Source organism: Anastrepha ludens, chromosome 5 (genome assembly GCF_028408465.1).
Source record: "Anastrepha ludens isolate Willacy chromosome 5, idAnaLude1.1, whole genome shotgun sequence".
In the NCBI taxonomy this organism is placed as follows: Eukaryota; Metazoa; Arthropoda; class Insecta; order Diptera; family Tephritidae; genus Anastrepha; species Anastrepha ludens.
Genome location: NC_071501.1, coordinates 96,478,132 through 96,503,550, shown reverse-complemented (window position 1 = coordinate 96,503,550; position 25,419 = coordinate 96,478,132). Strand labels below are relative to the sequence as shown.

Below are 25,419 nucleotides of genomic sequence, written 5' to 3'. Positions count from 1 at the left end.
GGAGAAGCAAATTGACGCTTGTGTTGTTTTTTTTTTTGAAAATCTGGTCGTAACGCAATTGTACCACTAGGGAAACCTAAACAGTCAGTCAATCTTAGATGGTACTCAATCATTCGATTGCCAGAAATTTTCGAAAAAATAAGGAAAACCAACCACCGAATACGAGTAATTGCTACTACACCACAAATACCGAATGTTTTATGCAAATAATTAACCTTGATTGAAAAATCTCGTTCATAGCCGTTGTAAAAGCAAAAAAAAAATTAATTCAAAATCGTTAATTTAAAGCGGAACATTTACAATCTACTAGTTTCGCCACATACTAACACTCATTAGGGCAATCCCTCTTATATAACGCATAGGGAAATGCAAAATTCCGGTACTAGAGTGAGAAATAGTACAAAAGCAATAGTGCAGGCATTGCCCACTGCAAAGTTATATTAACAGAATAACAACAAGCAATTGACACAGGATCGCATATGTCATTGTACTCGTAATGTCATTGTCAGAAAGATTCCATGGGCTTCACTGTAGCATATTTTGTAGATTGTGCAAATATTTTTTTTACCTGTATTTTATATATAATGCATATGTATATATAAGAAATGCAAGACTCAGCCATTCGTGCAATTCACACAGAAAGCGTTTTGCAAGTCTAAAATAATAGCCCTAATATGTAATCTTCAGAAAACTTAACTGCAATAGTACAAATGCAGAATGGACGCAAAGACTAATACCTTTAAAATAGATTTGTGGCACCAAGGTATTATGAGAGCCATGTCTACATAGTCTTTTTTTTCATTTTCAGTGAGAACACCAATATGTGCATTGTGCTATACAAACAAATGTCGGATATTATCCAATTTTATTGATTTTTGTTTTCTATGTAGCGAATGTCATTGCCAATAGTCCGATATTGCGTATTTCGACCCTCAAAGAAGCACATGCAAATCTCTTTAAATATGCTATGTGCTTGGTGCCACAAACTCGTATGTAGTGGTTTTGCCCTGCATATGATTTATTTTTCACCTCATCCACCATACAAAAGCTTCAAATGTACCATATTTGTAATGCTCCATTTGGCATACGAATTTTTTAATTTAAATTGTAAGTAAAGTATGGTAAGTTTCTTCTCGAAAGATTTTAATAAAATTTCATTCATGTTCCTAAAACTCTTCAAGCTACTCATCTGTGATTAATAACATTGTAAATTTTGTACTCCATTCCATATCACAACTGAGAGAGTGAGAAAGATCAAGCTCATTAAGTGCGAATATGACCATTGAAGTATGTGCCAAGCGGAGGATTAAATCAAGGAATTTCATTTCTTCCAATTCAACCCTGAACTTTGTCACCTTTGCATTGATTATACCTTTGTTATAAATATGAAATATGAATTCACTGGTGCGGGCGAGAATTATTATTATTATTATTTTTTTGATTTTTGGAGTCAATTTCAATAAATTTTCCATTCCATTATGGATGGTGAGTCATCGGCAGGTTAGGCATGAATATTTTTTAATACCTTTCACATGTAGCCAGGTGAGTCATTGATAAAAAAATCCGCGACCAATATTTTTTAAAAGTATTTACAAAATTCCTCCACCCATCTAGCAATTTAGTCTATTAAAAAAAGGGTGTGTCATCAGCTGCAAAAAAACCCATGATTCAATGATAAAAGGTTTGCTCAGTAAGCAGCTTTCTCGTTCTCTCTTGACAAATCGGCTCCCTTAGCAAGACACTGGGTTGCTGGCTCTAAAAATTTTGAGTAAAAGTGGAGGAAAAGTAAAATTTGTAGAAATGGTTTACTTACGAGCAACAAATCGCTAAAGAGTTTTCAACGGTATATTCAGGGCTATGGTAGTATGACATGAAATACATACCGCTTAAGTCAGGACATGATAGAGTAATTGAGGCAATCCGAGATCGATGAGTGGAGAATTTGCAAAGCTTTATTTCTTATGATGTGTGATTTCTGTGTTTTGCAAAAAGCTAGCATTTCCCAAAGAGTTACGACAGGGAGAATAATTGGATAGTCCCGACGCAATCGATAACATTTCAGACCTCATTATAAAAAAGTTGGGATTGACGGAACTTGTTTCCAATGAGCCCACCTTCCCATGGATGGATGAAGTGTCCAGAGGAGGCTTAGCAAAGCACAGTACCAGCATGAAAAAGCTCCACATAAAAATGTAGGTCTTTCCATTTATGGAATAACATCATGACGCGCGTTACAAATATGAGGAGGATCTCGGCTAAACACTTAACAGAATTGTACGAGCCAATTATTTATTTATTTTTAACAAAAAAGTTTCATATTGGCGAAACTTCGCTACCTCGCGATCGGTTTTAAATTTAAAAATTAGTTCAAAAATTCAAATATTGTATTAAGTGAAATAATTTCTTGATTTAATATTAGACTTGGCGTATATTAGGTTAATAACTTCTTTTTGTACCATTATCTACATCTAAATATCAATTAAAATATATTTTTTAAACCGTTCGCAGTTTCTTTCAATTTAAGTAAGAAAATACTTTTTTGCTACCATTTTTACCAAAAAGGATTTAATATTTTCCACTTTATTCAGCTTCTTAAATACAACCTTTTGTAAGGGAGTTTCAAAAATCGAATGTCACCAATATTTTTGCATAGTTTTTACAAGTTTTATAAGTCACTTTATTTTCATATAATAAATAAATTTCATATAATAAATAGAGGGTGAGCCGTCGACCGGTTTTGTTTCTCTAAATATGCTTAAATAGAGATCAATATTTTCTAATGGTTTTCGGAGATACCCTCCATTTATTTTGGAACTGTACCTTATAAATGAAAGGTGAGTTATTGGCTCGCTTATTTTTAAATTTGCTATAAAAATAGCGATCTATGTTTTTTATTAATTTTACAAGATACCTGCATTTATTTGTATAATTGATAAATTTTAAAGGATACTCTACTTAATTTAGAAATTTAATTGAATAAAGGGTGTTTCAAAAGGTCTAATGACTACTTTTTCAGTATGCATTACACAATGTGACCAATTTAACAGGTGGCGCTAAAGTAATTCTCCTATCAGAAAATGCTATAAATTTTGCGATTGGCCCCTAATGTCAGTTCTGTTTTGACATTTGCGTAGTAAACACATGCGAAATACACGTCAATAAATAATGTTACGCAACACTGCTCCAGAACGCGGAATATTGATGACTATTTATTTGACCAATAATCGGTCGGTGACTTTGGCACAACGTGAATTTCGTCGCAGATTTCCTCGCCGTCCAACGCCTACTGGTGAAACACTGCGACGTTTAGCCGCTCGCCTCGAAGAGACTGGCACAACACGAGATGCTGCCAGGCGTGGCAGACCCCGGAGTAGCCGTTCTACAGAGAATATTGCTGCTGTAGCCGAGGATGTCATGGAAGCGCCGTCGACATCGACCAGACGACGTGCCACGCAAATGGGTATCAGTCGACGGTCTTTACAGCGAATTTTGGTACAGGATTTGAAGATGTTTCCGTACAAAGTCCAGACGGTGCATCAGCTGTTAGCTGCTGACCGCCAATCGCGTCTAACATACGCTCAAGCCATCCTTAATCACCACCAAGAGGAGGATGATTTTTCATCAAAAATAATCATGAGTGATTAGGCCCATTTCTATCTTAGCGGGTAAGTAAATAAGCAAAATTTACGCTTCTGGGGCACTGAAAATCCGCGTGTAACCCACGAAGAGCTATTACACCCGCTCAAAGTCACTGTATGGTGTGCTGTTTTCGCTGGAGGAGTCATCGGACCGTTTTTCTTCGAAGACGTCGCGGGCCAAACGGTTACTGTGAATGGTGAGCGCTACAGAGCAATGATCAACGAGTTCTTTTTGCCGCAACTTTATGAATTGGGATAGGAAAACATGTGGTTCCAACAGGACGGTGCAATGGCACACACTGCACGTGCCACAACCGATATGCTGAAGGATGCGTTTCCCGGGCGCCTAATATCCCGTTTTGGCGATTTGCACTGGCCAGCAAGACCGCCTGATTCGACCGCTCCAGACTCCAAAGAAGAATCAAAGTTTTTCATGTTTTTTTTTAAGTATGCATGAGTGACCAAAATCGATTGTTATATTAAAAATGTATGCACAGCTTATGATAATCTACATAAGATAGAGAAAATGTTAGTCTATTTTCACTGTGATTGAGAAAATATTAACTGTGAAGTACTTCTAATTACAATTTTTTAATAAATTTAAAATTTTTCAGAATGGACACAAAACGGTCCATAAAATGTATGCAAATGTTTTTTTTGCTTGTACTTAAAAATACACTTTGTGAGAAGTGAGCTCTCTGACTTCGGATTTTCAAACGGTGCACCTAAAATCATTAAAACTCATAATTTCATAAAGCTTTCATAGTCTTTCAAAACTCTTGTCCACTATATTGGAATTTTTTCTACCTGACTTCAGATGTTTCGCCTTAAAGGCCCTTAAATACCTCTTTTCAATGAAAACAGTTGAATGTTTGTATTTTGGCCGATTTTACGTGCGTTAATCGCAAAGTAGTTGATATTTTAATTTTCAAAGGAAAATACTTTAGAAATATCTTTAATATCGCAGCTACAAAATATCACTCCAAATAAATGCACGCATTTGATGCACTGAAATGTATCTTAGCTTTTAGAGACTCAAGTAGAACAAGACAGAATTTTTCAGCCGATTGGCAAGTCACTTTCAAAAGGCAAGTAAAACATGCGTACATTTTATATTGATTATTTTTGATTTCTTATATATTTCCAACAACAAACAATGGTATATATGGTGTCACATAAATTGACGGCAAACCATTCACAAATGTTTTTTTTTTGTTTTTGCATTACTACTATTTAAGTCCACTTGTGTATGCTTTTCCAAATCCCTCAAAAAAAACAGCTCACCACAATTCTTTAAAATCTACCACAGTTACTCATTCTGCTATATTAACGTAAAAATTTAAATAACTCTGAAGACTGACATGGCTAAGCACAAGAGCAGTCGTAATTACAGCTATGTACTTAAATTCGCTCATATAGACTACAACCCGCGGGGCATGCCTCAAGCCAAAGACCGCACAATGTACTTCTCACCCTCGCACTGACTAAGTCGTGCACATGCATACGCACATACACATGTACGCAGACGTTTGTAGGAATTCGTAAGTGACAAAATCAATTTCAGTCAAACTGACCCGACTGCAGTTACAGCAATTGTGGCGGTCAGCACTGTCGCTGAAGCCCTAAAAATTTAGCTAAGTGCACCCCTAAATGTATGCAAGTGCGTGTGCATGTGTATGTATGCTAGTATAGGTGTGGAATTTGTATGTGCTTGGTAAACAATGCGAAAATTTCGTATTGTCCAGCCGACGAACTTATTCGTACGCTAATTCAATAAGAGTCAAAGCCTGTCTACTACCAACGCCCGCTATAAAGGTCGCCTTGCGAACGTTGGTTAATTTAAAATCGTCGCAGACGTGCAACGCGCCACTAGGAAATTGTCGTTTCAAGCGTCCGTTAGATCAACAAAAACAAGAGTGTCGTTTTGAACGTCATTAGCTGCTAGAGTGCGTGTGAACGCGTCATTGAGTGTTGCAAACAAGTTTTCTTCTACTCAAGCAAAACGCGATTTGCGCGGCAAATTTCGATTTAAAAAATATAATTCATTTAATTTATTTTCCGAGTAATTTTTTTGTGTGTAAACTAAGTAGTAAAAAAAGTAAAAAACAGCCGCCAAAATGGTTGTCAACTTTAAGGTCTTTAAGAAGGTCTCACCCAACAACATGATCACCTTGTATATGAACAAGCGTGAATTCGTCGACTCCATAACGGTGGTAGAGCCAGTTGGTGAGTAAGTCTGCGTGTATGGATGTGTGCTAATAAATTTTCATTTTTTGACTACCAAGTATTTATGGAGGCATGTATGTGTACGAGTATATGTACCGCCTAGGAGTCATTAATCATTTGAGGTTTTGGTTGAGCTATGAATGTGAAATATTTCGGTGGATCCTGAACGTCTGCTGCAGTTGAAGTAAAATAGAAAAATTAGATATTTAAAGAGCTGTAGATGAAAATGAGGTCTTTATAAATGGGGATTGAATTCATGATATTTTGTAAAAGTACCTGTTTATTTATTCGTAGTGTGAAATGAATTTAAAACTAGTAAATGAAAAGTAGTGGGACTATGGTATGAAAAAAAATGTTCTGGAAAAATTTTATGAAAACATTTTTTTATGTAAAAACTTCTAAAAACTAAAAAAACAAATTATTAAATAAAAATATCAAAGTAACTCATATTTTAGCTATGACTAGCGCTAGTTTTTTTTTCCTTCATTAGGAAGCACTAAATGGAGGAATAGGGAATACGATTTTCAAATAATATAAAGGGTTTTCCAATAAGAGGTGTTGTTTTGATAAAAGCGTAGCGCCGTCTTGTTGAAAATAAACGTTGTCCAGTAAAATAAACATTGTCAAAGTAACTCATATTTTAGCTATGACTAGCGCTAGTTTTTTTTTCCTTCATTAGGAAGCACTAAATGGAGGAATAGGGAATACGATTTTCAAATAATATAAAGGGTTTTCCAATAAGAGGTGTTGTTTTGATAAAAGCGTAGCGCCGTCTTGTTGAAAATAAACGTTGTCCAGATCAATACCATCCAATTCCGGCCATAAGAAATCGTTAATCATCTCTCGATAGCGCAATCCATTCATCGTAACTGTTGCTGCAGCTACATTTCCGAAAAAGTAAGGTCCAATGACTCCGCCGGACCGTAAACCGCACCAAATAGTCACACGTTGAGAATAGAGAGGCTTTGCAATAATAATTCTTGGGTTTTCTGAACCCCAGATCCGACAATTTTGCTTGTTGACGAAGCCACCGAGGTGGAAATGGGCCTCATAATTCAAGATGATTTTTCAATGGAATTCCGGATCTTTTTCGTGCATTTCAACGGTGTGTGTAATGACGTTTGTGGAAAGCCTTATTCCAAAGAACGACAAGGAATGGACAAACCTGGGTTTTCTTCAACACTTTCGGCTATAACAGCAATATTTACGGCTTTTCGTGAGCGACTTGCGCAAGTTTTATTCTTCACATCACTAACATGTCCCAACAGCTCGAATTTTTTCATCCATTTCTGTATTGCGGTCCGACAAGGTGCTTCACGATGCCCCAAAAATGTTCGAGTTTTACGAACCGTCTCTGCCATTTTTATAGTGAATTTTATTAATTTCAATGCGTTATTTAAGAGTGTATCGTTCCATTTTTAATAATGGCGTAGTTTCTACTGGTCAAATATCAAAAAATGACAGCTTCAGAAGTGACATCGACCGAAATAGCGGGGTATTCAAAATAACACCTGTTATTGGAAAACTCTTTATATCCGGAATACAGTGCGAGTATATCATGCATGCCCAGATGGCTCAAACCTCGAGGGCAGGGTGGGCGCAGGTGTATACTCCGAGCATCTGGGAATCTCCTTCAGTTCTCAGCTTCCCGACTACTGTAGTGTCTTTGAGGCTGAACTGATGGCAATCATGAAAGCCGCGATACTGGTACAGTGTGAGGCGATATCTGGAAATGAGATCTACGAGGGGTACCTTTTATATTTCGGGATTTGGCAACCCTGATGTTGCAATCTGGCAACTGAGAGCTGTATCGCAAAGTTTGACATTTTTTGCCTTTTACGTACTCAGAACGTTTTGAAATACCAGCGCTATTTGTGTAGTTTACAGTAACTTAAAACATTCATCTCGGTCCAAAAATGGAATTAAATCGTGAACATTTTCGTGCGATTATTTTTTACAACTTTCGACGTGGATTAACTCAGCAACATTGCATGGATGAACTTAATTCATTTTTTGGCGATGAAGCTCCATCAAGGACCAGTGTTTATCGATGGTATGGTGAATTAAATCGTGGTCGTAGTTCACTCCAAGACGAATTTCGTGAAGGTCGTCCAAAATCAGTTGCTGTTCCGAAAACCATTGATGCTGTGCGCGAACTGATATTGCAAGATCGTCATGTAATCTATCATGAGATTAAGACAATCTTAGGCATTAGTGGGACCAGAATACATTCAATATTGCATAAACATTTGACTGTCAAGAAAATTTGTTCGCGTTGGATCCCACACAATTTGTCAATCGCTCAAAAAAAGGCTCGTGTCGATTGGTCGAAGGAAATGCTCAAAAAATTTGATCGCGGGGCTTCGAAACACGTCTATGACATCGTAACAGGTGATGAATCATGGATTTACGCGTATGAGCCCGAAAGTAAACAGAAGTCGACTGTATGGGTGTTTGAAGATGAGCCAAATCCAACAAAAGTTGTTCGCGCACGAAGCACTTCCAAGCAAAATGGTCGCCTGTTTTTTCGGAAAAACTGGACATGTCGCAACTGTACCACTAGAACAACGCAGAACAGTAAATTCTGAGTGGTACACAACCATTTGTTTGTCAGTTGTCTTCCAAGAAATTAGGAAAACCAATCACCAAAGACGGATCACTCTTCACCAGGACAATGCGAGTTCTCACACAACGGCTCAAACAACCGCATTTTTGAGCACCCAAAACATCGAATTAATGGGGCATCCGCCGTATAGTCCTGACTTGGCACCGAATGACTTCTTTTTGTTCCCGTACGTAAAAAATCAAACTGAGAGGTCAACGTTTTTTCGACACCTGAAGAAGCGGTTGTGGCATTCAGAATGCATGTTGTGGAGGTACCTGATTCAGAGTGGCAAAAGTGCTTCGAAAATTGGTTCAAACGCATGCAAAAGTGTATAGATCATCATGGAGAATATTTTGAAAAACAATAAAGTGATTTTCAATGATTAAAATTTGTTTTTGTTCTCTAATCCCGACATATAAAAGGCACCCCTCGTATAAATCCACTTGGCGATATCTTGAAAGCTAAAAGAAACACAGAAAAAATATATGTGGATTTTCGAACTCAGCAACCGATTTTACATAGGATTTGGACTTTGGACCGCTGTGAGCTCATTTAGAAAGAACTTGATTTTGAAAATCATTTAAATCTTAATGTTTATGCAACGTGGCGCAAAATTTATCATCCAACTTGGCTTTGAATATTTTTTTTACTAAATAAAAAAAGTTATTTTGAACCATCTATATCTTTATTTTGATCCTTATGCTTTCTATTACTTGAGTGACGTACGACGTCATTTGCAAAATATGAAAAATCTTTCGATAGAGTGTTTTAATTAAAAAAAATACTATAATACATTTCAGTGCGTTTTTGTTTTTTAATTTTTTATATATATTTTTTTTGATTTTTTAACTTTTTTAGATAATTTCCTTTGTTTTAAAGCTGTTATGCTAAATTTTAAACAGGACTGTTTTTTAAAATTATATACATTTTTTTCTGAAAATCATCAAGATCGAATCAAATTAATGTATGTGTGATGCGAGCTTGTCTTTAGATGCAGTTTTAGTGATCCAAAGTCCATTCCCAAATGCGGAGTTTGCCCCCAAAAAAGAGTTCAATACCCGGGCACAGTATTATAGTTCTGTAAGCGAAATGACGTTTCATCCAGAAATATTTGCTGAAAATTACGCTACTGAAAAATATCTCTGTTATCTGTTGAAGGAGTGTAGACCTAAAAGTAAGAAAAAGTGAGTTTATATCTCCTTCTAGCTCCTTTTCCTTAAATTAAAGTGGACTGTGGCATTTCTTCAGTATCGGAAAAATGTTGCCCATAGGAGCTTTAACCTAAAGCATCTCCTTAAATTTATTTTAATCACATTAGAGTATAACGACCGGCAGTTGGACTAAAGCTGGAATTAGAGGTACCTTAGTCATAACGTCATAGTCGCACCATTACAGTATTTGGCGATCAGCTTACCATAAACATTTAGATTACCATAAACAGCTGATATCGAAGTAGATTTAATGACAACATTTGTATTTTGGCCGGAAAACATGTATATTTTCACACTAAGTCAATTAATTCTTCGACATTCATTTCTAATAATTAAATTTTTATCGCAAATATCAAAACAAATGTAAAGTATCTACAGTCATGGCTATGGCACTACGGTGCGCCACCTCATATCGTTTACAGTGATGCCCATATATTATATTTGATCAGAGCAGCAGGTTGCTGTGGTTATAGTTATATAGTATACCTACGGTATGGCACCACTGATTGCAGCTTAAAGTATTCATTAAACATAAAAGAAAACAAGAAATCGCGTTTTATTTATTGAAGTGGCATCTAAAATGGGATGTTTCAGAGGCTTCTGTTATTTGATAAATCAAATACTGTATTTCCCCCTAATGCATAAAACTACTACGGCTACACTAATCTTCAAATTATCGCAAAATACTAAAAGCCCCTAAAACTTATCCTCCCTATTCTAGATGGCATCATCGTTCTGGACGATGAATATGTGCGACAAAATCGCAAAGTCTTCGTGCAACTCATCTGTAACTTTCGTTATGGACGCGAGGATGACGAAATGATCGGTTTACGTTTCCAAAAGGAGTTAACACTCGTTTCACAGGAGGTCCATCCTCAACAAAAGGTCGACATTCAACTAACAAAAATGCAGGAACGTTTGTTGAAGAAACTCGGCTCGAATGCCTTCCCATTCATTATGGACTTGCCACCCAGTTCACCAGCCTCCGTTGTTTTACAACAGAAAGCCAATGACGATACTCAACCTTGTGGTGTGCAATATTTTGTGAAGGTGTTTACTGGTGACAGCGATTGTGATCGTTCGCATCGTCGCAGCACCATTAATTTGGGTATACGCAAAGTACAGTATGCACCCACTAAGCCTGGCATACAGCCGTGCACAGTGGTGCGCAAAGATTTCCTGCTCTCACCCGGTGAGCTTGAGCTTGAGGTTACGCTAGACAAGCAACTGTATCATCATAGCGAGAAAATCGCTGTGAATATTTGCGTACGCAACAACTCGAATAAGGTGGTGAAGAAGATCAAGACCATGGTGCAGCAGGGCGTGGATGTGGTTCTCTTCCAGAATGGGCAATTCCGCAATACGATTGCATTCGTGGAGACAAGTGAGGGTTGTCCGCTAAATCCGGGTTCCAGCTTGCAAAAGGTTATGTATTTGGTGCCAACTTTAGCGGCTAATTGCGATCGTGCAGGTATCGCTGTCGAGGGAGACGTCAAACGCAAGGAAACCTCACTGGCATCCACCACACTGTAAGTCTTGGAAAGAAGGAGAGAATATTTTTATGCATTATTATTATTTTCTTTTAATAACTAAATACTAAATATTTTCTTTATGGTATTTCTTATAAATCCTACTCAACAATGAATTTTATTTTCAGCATTGCCAGTCAGGATGCACGCGATGCTTTCGGCATCATTGTTTCTTATGCTGTTAAGGTCAAGTTGTTCTTGGGTGCTTTGGGAGGCGAACTATGCGCCGAACTACCATTCATTCTAATGCATCCAAAGGTAAATTTATAATATTGTTTTTTATGATAACTTTTTCTCCGTACTCGAGTAATCTACTCGGCTTTATATAGGCCGTGTATTGCTTGCTCTCTTTCTTTAACCCTTAACTGGTATCGTAAATTTGACTAACGAAACTAGTATCGTGGGGGCCGCGCGGCCCCCTATTAAAATTAGATTCTAGGATACAAATGTCTATAATTTTTTTCAAGAATTATTTTGATAGGACAAATAACAAGCTTGTTTTATGAAATTAATAAGTTTTTATTCATACACTTCTTTTAACTTATTTACTACAAGAGATCACAAAATTTGGATAATTTTTTGGTATTTTTTTCTTACCACTATAAAAATAAAAAAAAACTATTATTTCGAAAGTCTTTAGCTAACATATGTATGTTTTCTTATTTCTTATAAAATCAACTTTGAAAAAATAAACTAAAACATAAGTATTTCAACGTATAGTGGGAGTATAGTGAGGTCTGCACGGCCCCCGCAACGTACGTAGCTCCGCTCTGGTAAAAGCTTCAGCGCCGAACGTCCGTCACCCGCCGCGAGTCGCGACGTAATGAGATTACTCAAAATGGCAGCCGCGTAATATGCGCAGTTTTTAAGAAATTCAAAAAAATAAAACGCGTGGGGTCTGCGCGGCCCCCACGATACCAGTTAAGGGTTACTGATCATTGATAACTTTCCGACGCCATTTGATGCAACAAACAGTCAATAATGTTTAACAACATCGTCGAGCTTCGGGATAAGAATACTCAGTATAACTTCATAGTTCTGAAGTCGATAGCTGACCTTTGATCCTTTTTAACGAAGTATGCGCCTTTCGCTTCTTCCCAGTAACCGTTAAGCGACTTTAGCCGAGTTTAACAAAGTGTACCTATTGGTTCTTTCTCACGCCAACCGGCGCCAGAGGAAGAACTAAGTGAAGCTAAGTTCATCTGGATCTAATACTTCCTACATAAGGAGACCTTCCGTTTTCTTTGCTACCACCAGCTGATAGCGCAACGAATACTTCCAGAGCCGGAGCGTTTGTACCCATTCGGTCGGCATGACCTAGCCACCAGAACTACTGGGACTTTATTTGCTGCCCTATGTAGGTACCTACTTATGTACATATATTCGGCGGCCGCTCTAGCCGAATGGGTTTGGCGTGACTACCATTCGGAATTCGGAGAGAACATAGTCGCGAATTTCAATGAAACACCAAAATGAAAGAAACAAATATTTTTCTAATAGCGGTCGCCACTCGGCTGGCAATGGTAAACCTCCGAGTGTGTTTTTCCCACAAAAAAGCTCCGCATAAAAAATTATTTGCCGTTCGGAGTCGGCAAAAGTTCCCTCCGTTTGTGGAACAACATCAATACGAACACTACAAGTAGAAGGAGGAGCTCGAGCAAACACCCAAAAAGGGTCAACAGCTCACTTTTCAATCGTATACGACATTCGCCGTCACCAAAGATCCAAAAATCTTCCCCAAAATCTTTCTTTCGGGCACTACAAGGGCTGTTGATCAGAGTCCAAGCCTCTGCGCCAAATAATAGGTTAGACATGGCGGGAGACTTATAATGTGTACTCTGCGAGAGAGAGGCTCTTCAGTAGACTTGAAGCTTGACAGTATTATAGGTGCTAAACTTGGTTTCCAAATAAACGAAATATCTTACAACTTCAAAATTGTAACTGTCAACAGTAACGCGGGCACGCTAAGTGCTTTCCTGATAACAGGAGGTACTTCTTCTTGTCCTCATTCACCACCAGACTCATTCGCTTCATTTCTTTATCCCGCTTAGGAAAGGCAGAACTAAAGTCGCGGATGCTAAGACCGATGGTGTCAATATCCTCAATATACGCCAACGACTGTATGCTCTTATAAAATGCGGTGCCTGAGCGATTTACTCTGTAGTTCGAACAATTTTTTCCTACATCCGGCTAAATAAGTCACACGGTAAAGGGTAATTATGTCCCATAACTTATTCGGTATCAAGTAACTGGGAGAGGTCCTCAATAGTTCTGACGAGCTGCTGGTATTCCTCAATGCCATTTTACACAGCCGTAGTCAGGCATTGCGCCATATAAGGGATTACACATAACATCGACCAAGGGATAGTGTGTTTTGATTCTCCATTCACGGTATTTCCAGGACTTGACATATGAACATTGGCGTCGTTGGTTGATTTTCTGAGGTTTGAAGCCGGACTGATAAGGTCCGATCAGTTAGTTGATGATGGGCTTCAGCCTCTGCGTGACAGTTGGTGCAGATCGCAGGATCGTCTTCCTGGACTGTATTTTGCATGAGAGCAAAATATGCTAGCTCTTCACCGGTGTATTTGAATTACCCAGCCGGTAGTTCGTCGGCTTCCGCGGCTTTGTCGCCTTTTAGCCATATTATAGATATTCACAATTCAGCATGGTTTGATAATGGACTGGCAGTTGCAGCCTCAATGATCGGAGGTTCGACGTCTTCATTTCACCACCTATCACCACTAAGCAGGTGGGATAGACGTAAGCTTGCTCTGGACCTCAACCACGATTGAAAAACGCCTCGTTCTAACAGGAAATCCTACTGGATGGTTTAATTAATTATATAATCGGCGTTGCTGTTTAGAACCTCTTCCTACCTCTTGGCAAATTTGTTGATGCCGTTCCACCAAAAATTGTCGGGCTGGTGTCAAAGAAGTTGTTGAGCCAGTTTTTAAGGACCTTTGTTATCGAAGGTAAGGCCCTTGATATGATTTGACAGGGAGCGGAAAAGATGGTAATCGGTCAGGGCAAGGTCCGAGCTCTTGGAGTGCAGCTTCGACGACTTGTGCAAAATGGGGCCTGGCGTTGTCGTGAAGGAATATGGTTTAACTATGGCGATCAGGTCTTTTCAGGAGTCACCCACTCCTATATTTGCTTCATATTGATTTATAGACACCATGTCTCATCTGCCGTAACGATTCGGTATAAAAAGCTCTGTTTATGACCGCGTGTTGCTCGCTGGCTGGAGAGATGCTGAGAAGCAATTCGAAAGCGACTTCCTTTGTTTTTTTCTTTGAGCTCGTAAGGCACGCAGATTTCCAATTTTTCGGTAAATTCCACTGAATAAAAGTGACTGAGAATCGTTTTATGATCGCAGACCATGTTTTGGGCCAATTCACGACTGGTTTGGCGACCGTTTTCCTTCAAAAGTAATTTGAGACGTTCTGCATCGAATTCAGAAGATCGTCCGCTGCGAAACTTGTCATCGATATCAAAGTCGCCATTTTTGAACTTTGCAAACCATTTCCGTACTCTGACATCATCTCCATAAACGTCGCAAATGTCCCTGGCTGCTTCGGCAGCTTTTTGACCTAAAAGAAAAGGAAGGAATAGGATATGTCGAAAATGTTGAATCTTGCCTCCAGGGTATTCCATTTCTAAGCCTTAAACTAATAAAATATTAAATAACTCAAAAATAAAATATACATAGTTTACTAGAGCAAAAAGGGCTGTATCGAATGAATTCTTACTCTTTAGAAAAACAACAAACAAACCGTTGTAAAATAAAAGAAAATATAAAAACGCCAGGAACTTATTTCCCAACCCAATACACACATACATATATTGGATTGGGTTGGATTTCATTAAAATATTCTTTTTATTTTGCCCTTGCAGCCTAGCCGCAAAGCCCAGGAAGCCGAGGCAGAAGTGGAGGCTTGAACACTCATTTAACCCAACGAGGCTCCTAACGAAGTACAGTTTTTGATGATGTTGCTAATTATATTAAAAAATACCTGTAAATGGGCTTAAAAAAGTCGATGTTAACATATTTGTCACAACTAAAAAGTGCGCTACTTATTTATATATCTACTCAAATACTTATTTATCAAAATATTTATTACTTTAATAGAGGAGGAGAGGAAGCTTGAGGTTTGTTACTTTTTATTACCCTTGTTGTTACACTTTGTTAGCTGCAATTAATATTTGTATGCCTGTGTGCATAAATCATGACAATGATATAACAATCAAATCCAAAAAAAATTTATGTAAATTAGTATATAAATGTATATGTGCTCATATGGGTACCAGTACCTCCAAATACGCTGCTACGTATAAGGCAAATTGTGATTATTAATAGATGGGAAAAATATGAATTCCAATAAAAAGAAAAGAAATTTAGAGTAATTGACTTTTTTTTCTCCAACTCATAGAGAAAATAAATATGTGAGTATGTACGAGAGTGCTATAAGGATGTTGTCACGCTGCGATTGGGCGCAACGCGAGCCATGTGGGATCCCTACCGAGAGCTGAAAAGGGAAGAGAGGAGTATAATCAGAAGGAAACACGAGAGACTGAAACACGTAAGTGCGAGGAGCTGGAGATGCTGGCCAACAGGAAAAACATCCGAACATTCCAAAAAAAACTTCGACGACTTACAGAAGGTTTCGAGACCGGGGCACTTTCGTGTAAGAACAAAGACGACGATCTGGTGGCTGACATCCAGAGCGTAATTAATTTATAGAGGGCCCACTTCTTGAACTGGTTGAATAGAGACAGCTGCGCGTGCCACAGAGAATACAGAGACGAAGCGATACCCGAATCGTTGACAACGGAACTATCGTTCCGCTAACCACCCATGACGAGATTATACTCGTAATAGTGATAACGCGGTTAAAGAACAAGAAAGCCGCGAGAGCCGACGGACTGCCAGCTGAGCTATTCAAACATGGCAGCGAGGCGCTGGTATGGTGCATGCATCAGCTCCTATGCAAAATATGGTCAGCTGAAGGCCTGACTGCTGATTGGAATTTAAGTGTGCTAATGATTCTGCAATCAGTGCCATTTACCGCAGGATGAGTCCTTTAAATGTCGCCTATAAAGCTCTAGCGAGCGTATTGTGTGGAAGGTTGAAACCCACTATCACCCACTGATTGGGGCATATGAGTGTGGCATTAGACCTGGAACAACCACAATCGATCAGATATTCACAATATGCTAAGTCTTGGTAGAGATCCATAAAAGGAGCATCGACACACACCAGCTTTTCGTCGATTTTAAAGCTGCTTTCAACAAGAAGAGTAGTTGCCTATATACGGCGATGTCTGAATTTGGTATCTCCGGAAAACTAATACATCTATATAAAATCACGTTGCTTAATACGAACAGCGCCTTCCGAATCGTCTGATACCAAACGAGGTTTCAGTCAGGGTGACTCGCTGCCATGTAACTTCTTGAATCCGATGCTGGAAAAGATCGTGCGAACCGCAGAACAGAATTTTTAAATGCGCGTGCAATTGTTGGCATATGCCGATCATATTGACATCATCAATCAAAAGTCTGTTCACTCGAGTATCAGCACCCCTGTCACTATTGACAGTTATGATTTCTGGTTGTAAGAGATTTCATTTATTTGGAACCAGCATTAACACCGATAACAATGTCAGCCTTGAAATCCAACGTAGAATCTCTCTTGCCAACAAGTGCTACTTTGGACTAAGTAGGCAACTGAGCAATAAAGTTCTCTCTGGACGAACAAAACTAACACTCTACAAGGCTCTCATCATGCCCGTCCTAACGTTTGGCGCAGAAGCTTGGACGATGACAACATCCAATGAGGTGTCACTTGGAGTGTTTGAGAGAAAGATTCTGCGTAAGATTTTTGGACCTTTGCACGTTGGCAACGGCGAATATCGCAGGCGATGGAACGATGAGCTGTATGAGCTTTACGACGGCATAGACATAGCGCAGCGAATAAAGATTCAGCGGTTACGTTGGTTGGGTCATGGATACAAGCACTGCGGCTCTGAAAGTATTCGATGCGGTGCCAGCTGGTGGTAGTAGAGGAAGAGAAAGGTATCCTCTGCGTTGGAAAGATCAGGTGGAGAAGAACTTGACTTCACTTGGTGTGTCCAACTAGCGCCGGTTAGCACGAGAATGAAATGACTATCGCGATTTTTAAACTCGGCCAAAATCGCACGAATTAAGAAGTAGAAGAAGATTCTTACTTTACGTCGACGACCTACAAGTTTTCTCTGCGATTATGAGTTCTATGGTTCTTCTTTTAAATAAATAAATAAATTCAATTTCCTATTAAGTAATTCTTAATTAGTAATTATAAAAGTAATTAGAAATAAAAAGAGACAAAACCACTTGCTCTTCAAAGTCGGCTTGAAACTGTAGGTCCCTCCATTTGTGGAACAACATCAAGACGCACACTACAAATATGAGGAAGAGCTCGGCCACACACTTAACAGAAGTGTACGCGCCAATTATTATTTATGCTTTTATTTATAAGTATTCGTTCATTTAACCCAATTACTCAATTACACCATGACCAACTATGGCTATCACTTTCAACCAATCTAAATATTCAGCATTCCAATCGCTTTTGAAGAAAACTTCCTTCGAACCATTGGAATTTGTCATAGCTGCTGTAAATTTCTAAAATGTTCACTTCTTTCGGGGACTTATCATTTAATTCGAACGCGGAAAACCTCTTTATCAAATATGAATTTCCGCCTTTTCTGCATTCCAAATTCATTAAGCCGTTGTCAATTTGCCACAAAACGAATCCGCTTTGTCAAATTAGTTGGCCGCCACAATTGCCACCAACAACTCTGCCAATGTGGCTAGCACAATGCTTCTTCTGTCTACTAAAGAGCGAAATGCGCTCTTTGAATAATTACGGCGGCAGGGCTTTTGACTGTTTCGCTTGTGCCAATTTATCATTTTGCGTTTTCCATTTTACTGAATTTTATTTTAATGCAATCTGTGACATTTTCATAAGCTGCGAAGTGAGGGATTTAACAGCGTACATTCACGAAAATGTAGATTATATTTGTGGAAGTATAAAAAAGCAGAGCTTGTCGAGAAAGCCGCCACACATCTTTTTACTTGGAATTGGCATAAAAGAAAATATGTGAATTTTAAATACATATTTTCCCTTGCATAAGCTATAGTTAATTTCAAGTCATTCACAAAAAAGACATAACACTTAAAAACTACTATTACGTTCTTTATGGAATTGAATGACAATTTTAAGAATAATAAAACTCCAGTGCAAGGCAATATTGCGGCAGAGATGCTAAAATCAGATTCCAAAGCTAATGCAAACATAATACAGGGTGAACGATGTGAAGTGTTACCAACTTCACACTGATTGTGTCTGTAAAACTGCTGATGACATCAACGTCAAAATTGTTCTAATGACAGTTCAATATATTGTTTATAAGCCATTCAAAAAGCATTTGCGTCTCAGTTTTGTTGAATTTTTTTTTTCTGTGATGGAATTCAAACGTAATAGTGTGATTGCGTTATATTTGGATGGAAAATCACAACCAGCCATTGTTAGTGAGCTCAATCACCTCAAAGTGAATAAAATGTTTGTGTATCGCATTACAAAACGTTACAATGATACTGGTAGCATTGCAAACCGCTATGGAGGTGGACCAAAAAAACCGCAACAACGCCAGAAATGGTTCGGAAAATGAAGGCTCGACTGGAACGAAATCCATGTCGAAGTGGAAGAAAAATGGCTAAAGAACTGAAAATATCGCAAGACAGCATTTGACGCATATTGAAAAATGAGCTCAAGGTCAAGGCTTACAAGTTCCAAAAGATCACGATCTTTCATCACAGCAAAAAAAAGTTCGGTGCAAAAGGAGTTGTTGCGCTTGCATGAACGTAACGAATTTCCTAACATTGTGTTTTCTGATGAAAAAAGTTTCCGAGTTTAGCAATTCATAAACACTCAAAACGATCGTGTTTGCTTGACTGAATGCTCACACGAGAATTTGAGCCTACGTATGGCCACTCGAAGCAATTTAACATCGCAAGTAATGGTATGGGCCGCAGTGACCGCTGATGGACGCTCTCCAATCGTTTTTATCGAGCCTGGTGTCAAAGTGAATGCGACTAATTAACGGGAAAATGTTTTAGAAGCTGCTTAGATCCGTGGACACGCGAACATTTCGGTCGTAGACCATGGACGTTCCAACAGGATTCGGCACCGTCTGATAAAGCTCGTGCGAACCAAGAATGGTTAAAAATCACGTTCCACGCTTCATTTCGTCCACACAATGGCTATCGAATTCGCCAGATGCAAATCCGATGGACTATTTCATCTGGTCCATTTTGGAGAGCAAGGTGAGGACTAAAAAATATGCCAGTATAGATACACTGAAAAAGCGATTATACGAGAATGGGCCAAAGTACCTCAAGATCACATTCGTGCAGCATGCAACTCATTTTTTGAAGGTTTGAAGGCTATAGTCAAGGCAAAAGGGCGGTCATATCGATCTAAAGTGAATATACATATGTTAAAATTGTAATCATTTTTGAACAATTTTGTATTTGAAATCAATAAAAACTAATTTCACACAAAAAATGTATCGTGTTTTGAATAGGTAACACTTCATATCGTTCACCCTACTACATAAGAGGGTATTTTTGATTTACTAGCAGTCAACCTGAGGAGCTAAGAAAAGATCAAAACTGTCGATCAAACTGTTCATGCGTCAATCACATCGCCCACCAATACCTGGTGACGATTCCTGGCGTCGGAGATCCGCGCAATGACCGGCGTAAGTTGAGGATTTTTAATGGAGGAGCTTTATTAAAAATTATTTTAGAAAATACATGTGTAAGGGTCTAAGTCAAAATTAAATAAAAATAAGCTTATCAGTTATTTCACACCACAATATTTTAAACAACATTTATTCCACATAATTTTTAGGATATCGTCAAAAACTAAACATTTTCAACATTATGTGAAATTCATTTAGTGTTCATTATGAATGTATCATAGTCTAAGCCAAAAAATTAAAGAAATTAAGTTATGCTTAACTTGAAAATGGCGCGTGACCCAAATCGTAACAAGAAAGTAGCATTAACATGGCTGAAAATTAAACAGTTCTCAAATAATAGTATGGACACAAAGACTACACATTCTTCGTATCGGGTCATTCTTTTCTACCGAATGATCATGGTTTTGGGTTGACAGAAATGAAAGTAAAAAAGCAACAACAAGAAGTGTACAAAATATCGCTGGCCGATCTGTCTCCTGGCTATATGTTCAATATAACAGATTCTTTAAAAAATAACCTTAAAAAATGTCCAATAAAACTTCCTTATAAGATTTTAGGCTACGTACTTTTTATACCGTATATCCCTCAAGTTTTTTAAAGAACTTTTTGAGAATCTAAAAAACTGGAAATGATAAAAATATATAATATTACTTTTTTAAAATAATTAATAAATGTTCATAAACTATTTCATTAATGTAAATTTTGAAAATGTTCTAAGTCCACTAATGAAACTCTAAATAAAAAGTATAAGACCTATAAAAATATCTTTTAATTTATTCAAATGAAATTTATTAAATATCTTGAAACAAGAAATATTAAGTCATATATATCATAAAGGTTGTCAAAAAAGTCTTGCGGTATTTTTATTGAATTTTCAATTGTTCATAAAATTGGTTATAATAATGCGATTTAAGTCAAATATGCGCCGTTTTGTTCGATGACGAGTTCCCAACGAGATGCCAACTTCATAATGCCCCTTTTATAGAAGCTCGCTTCCCTATTGTCAAACAACTCGGAGAGCCAATTTTCACAGGACTCTCTTGTGGGCAACTTCCGACTACCAAGCTCGTTCGCCATGGACAGAAATACATAGGTGGTAATCACTTGGTGCGAAATCCGGACTATAAGGTGGATGCAAAATAACCTCCCATCCGAGCTCCCGGAGCTTCTGGCGCGTCACCAAAGATGTGTGTGGCCTGGCGTTGTCCTGATGGAAGACAATCCGGCCTCTGTTGATCAAAGATGGCCTCTTCTGCATGAGTGCTGCATTCAAGCGGTCCAGTTGTTGGCAGTACAGGTCCGAATTGAGCGTTTGGTCATAGGGGAGCAGCTCATAGTGGATGATTCCCTGCCAATCCCACCAAACACACAGAAGAACCTTCCTGGCGTCAATCCAGGCTTGGCCACCGTCTGAGCAGCTTCACCGCTTTTCGACCACGACCGTTTGCGCTTCACGTTGTCGTAAGTGACCCACAAACGGGTCGATTTTGTTGCGATTCAGAAGCGATTCGCATGCATCCATACGGGCAAAAATGTTTTTTTGCGTCCAGTCGTGTGGCACCCATACATCGAGCTTCCTTTTGAATCCAAGCTTCTTCAAATGGTTTATAACGGTTTGATGACTCATGCCCAGCTCTTGGCCGATGCTACGGCTGCTACGGCTGCTACTATGCCGGTCTCTTTCGATCAATTCAGCGATTTTATCGCAATTTTCGACGACAGGCCTTCCGGACCGTGGCGCATCTTCGATCACCTCTGCACCAGAACGAAAACGTTGAAACCATCGTTGTGCGGTGGAAATGGAAACTGTATCGGGTCCATAAACTGCACAAATTTTATTGGCAGTACTGTAAAATATGCCGTATTTTCTCTTTATTTTGCTCCATGTTTGCGACGCTATAACTCACGAACGACTAAAAGCAAACAACAATTAATCAAACACGTGTTAGCACGTGAAAAGAGCTTTCCAAAAAGCTCTAGCGGGAACCGATGCGACGAATACAACTAGAACTGCGCGCTTGCAAAAACAAGCTTGCGGAAATACCGCAAGACTTTTTTGACAACCTTTATCATATCATAAAAATTGTTTTAGGAAAAATACCCATATATGATTTCTGCGCTCCCACCAGACATATGTAGTTATTAGATGTCGTATGTTAAGGCCACCGTAGCTGAATGGGTTGGTGTGTGACTACCATTCGGAATGCTTTTCCTTCATGTTTTCTAATAACGTTCGCCTCTTGGCAGGCAATGGCAAGCCTCCGAAGTGTATTCTGCCATGAAAAAGCTTTTCATAAAACAGCATTTCCCATTCGGAGTCGGCTTAAAACTGTAGGCCCAAGCACCCAATGAAGAGTGTAAGCACCAATTATATATACTTTATATATAAATGTTCTAGGGTCTAGAACTTCTATGAGTGTTTGCTTGTAATTTTTTTCATAAAGAGCATGAACCGTAACACCAAGTTTTCGAAGTAAAGAGATTGAAGCAGCCTTTGAAGAGCTAAGTTCTGACCTGCAATAGCCGTCGTTATCAGCACACATTAAATAGCATTTCTGTTACTTCAAATAAGTCAAAACTCTTATACCGAGAGCTTTCAATTTGATTTGTATCAGATTAGTTTCTAGTGGATTGACAGTTGTATAGCCTAGAAAGACGGTGGTGTTATCGTCATACGGGCGCAGTTCATTCTGATTAAAAATGTAGTGTGACAAACGGTTGTTACGCGGATTGGTGAACACCTGGTTGGTTTATTGGATAATTACGTTATTAAAATATAGATCACTGGGGACAAATACGAGTATTAGCTGCCCAAATTCCATAAAAAGGTAATGGTTTATTTAAAGCAATTCCTAAATTGCTATTTCAAATTTTAAAATATTTAATTTAATTTCGATCGTGTTAGTGCGAAGAGGCATTGCGTCTAGACTATATCTTCCATACCGCAATGATTGTGTTCGGTCTTTCTTGTTCTTCTCTTTAAAACTTTCATTATTTTTCAATCCCAAAAGATATTAACTGTAATTTTTCAAAAATGTATCTATTGATCTGCCACTTAATCCACTTAAATTATGATAATTAAGTGCCATTGTCAGTCTGTATTAGTTGCACTGAATTCCTGAGATAATTCCGAATTAAGTCGTTAATCCCGAATAACGCCGGCGTCTGTCTAGGCTATTAGGTGAAGTGTGAGTGGAATAGAGGAGCATGCTCTAGGAGTATTTCTGGACATTTCTGGTGCACTCAATCTTAGAAATCCTTAATCGTGCAGAAATGGATACTGCCATATATCTCTGCATTGCAAGTCTCCTTGCTGTGACCCTTTATTTTTCTGAGGAAAAGAAGATAAGCCAAAACTGAAAAAATTTATTGAGTGCATAAATGATTTAATATTCCTTATTACAGTACATCATATTTTGAGTACCAATAAACGGTAAATATTTTATTGAGAGTGCAAATAAAATTATGTTATCAATGTTTTTACTACAATTACTTTCAGTAATCAATAAAAATATGTTTATTGCAATTTTTTCCGATAATCAGCAAAATAATATTTTTATTTCAATTTCTTTCAGTAATCAATAAAAAATAGTTTTACTGCAGTTTTTTCAGTCATCAGTAAAATCATATTTTTACTGGAATTTTTTTTTTCAGTAACTAATTAGTATATTAATAAAATATTTTTCTGCATTTTTTCGCGAACCTTCAGCAGAGAGTGAATGTGTGTTCTCAGTTGCTGCAACGGCTTGAAAAGTTCTTTGAATCGTACCGTTACTGGTGATGAAAAATGGGTCCTTTACAACAATCCTGTTCACAAACGCTAATTGTTAGATACAGATGAGACACCAGAACCGACCCCTATAGATGGCCTTCACCCCAAGAAGATTCTCATGTCTATTTGGTGGGATATGGCCGGTATTGTTTATTATGAACTTCTGGAACCAAACCAGATGATAACTGCTGATTATTATTCCAATCAGCTATCAAACTTGAATGAGGCACTTAGCAAAAATCGACCGTCTTTAGTGAATAGACGCAAAGTTTTGTTTCACCACGACAACGCAAGACCTCATACCGCAAGGCAAACATTAGGCAAGCTGAACGAGATCGGATGGGAGCTATGTAATGCCGCATCCACAATACTCTCCGGATATTCCACCTGGTGATTATCACTTTTTCCGTAGACTTTAATCCCATATGAGTAACAAGAACTACTCCTTAAAAGAAGCTATAAAAAGGGATATCGAAACGTATTTTGGCTCCAAGGACAAACAATTTTTTGAGCAGGGAATTCAAAATTTGCTTAAACGTTGGGAAGACATTGTAAATAATGAAAGAAAATATATTATTGATTAATAAATACTTTAAACTTCTTTTTTATTAATTTTAAAACCACCTTTAAAAAACGCACGAACTTATGGACTGACCTGATATTTCAGCTGCAATTATTTTCTGTAATCAGTAAAAAAATACTTTGATATTAGTAAAAAAAATGTTTCTTATGTGTTTTCTCAGTAATTAGTGAAAAAATATTTTTACTGCAATTTTTTTCAGTATTCGATAAAAAACGTTTTATTAGTATAATACAATAGTAAAAAATTTTGTACGGGAATTTTTTTCAATAATCAGTAAAAGTAATGCAAACAAAATTGCAATATTAGTAAAATATTATATTTACTGCATTTTTCCTATTACTGCATAGTGCCCATTTATAACACCATAAATCTTAATTTAATAATATAAAAAAAGCCTATATAAAATATTATAAAATAAAATTAAAAACTGAAAAGTAGTCTACGAAATCTTATTAATATAGATAAATTTGAAATTAAAATTAAATAAATTTGGTTTTTTTTATTTAATAAAATTTAAACTGTTTTAATGGGCTACAAATATTTAGTTTTAGCATTTATATTTTGTGAGCTCAAGGTCGGCTGAACTATAAAGAAATAAAATACGTTATTTCCATTATTTGTGTACTTTTTTGACCCAATTAGCACTCATCCTCATCATCATCCAGTCTTCAAAAATTAAATAATTGCGAATTTGCTAAATAATACAATGAATTATTTCAAATATTAGCAATCATTTAATTTCTTGCTATTTTGTTCAGCCGGTTTTGAGCTCACACAATTAAAGTACGAGAACTTAAAATTCAAAAATGCGCATTTTATAAAAAAATTAATTTAATTTTAATATTCGAAAAATTATTAAATACCGAAATGCCACAAACAAATATACGAGGCAACTACTTTCACCGCGTAGGTCAGCACCGTGGATTACAAAAACAAGCTTAACTGGTCGTAAAAGTAGTACACAGCTTTATCAATTTCACATTTTTAAAACAAAAAAAAAAAATTTACTACACATTTACTATTGACGGTTTCTCAACTGACCCACAAA

At 37.6% G+C, this 25,419-nt stretch overlaps 1 protein-coding gene across 1 annotated transcript; it reads left to right on the top strand.

The window, feature by feature from the left end:
- Positions 1-5,469: 5,469 nt before the first annotated feature.
- On the top strand, positions 5,470-15,612 carry LOC128863526 (phosrestin-2). Its single transcript, XM_054102732.1, has 4 exons — positions 5,470-5,864; positions 10,402-11,209; positions 11,338-11,467; positions 15,107-15,612. The coding sequence occupies exons 1-4, from the start codon at positions 5,756-5,758 to the stop codon at positions 15,149-15,151; spliced, it is 1,092 nt and encodes a 363-aa protein (XP_053958707.1). The 5' UTR covers positions 5,470-5,755; the 3' UTR covers positions 15,152-15,612.
- Positions 15,613-25,419: the final 9,807 nt, after the last annotated feature.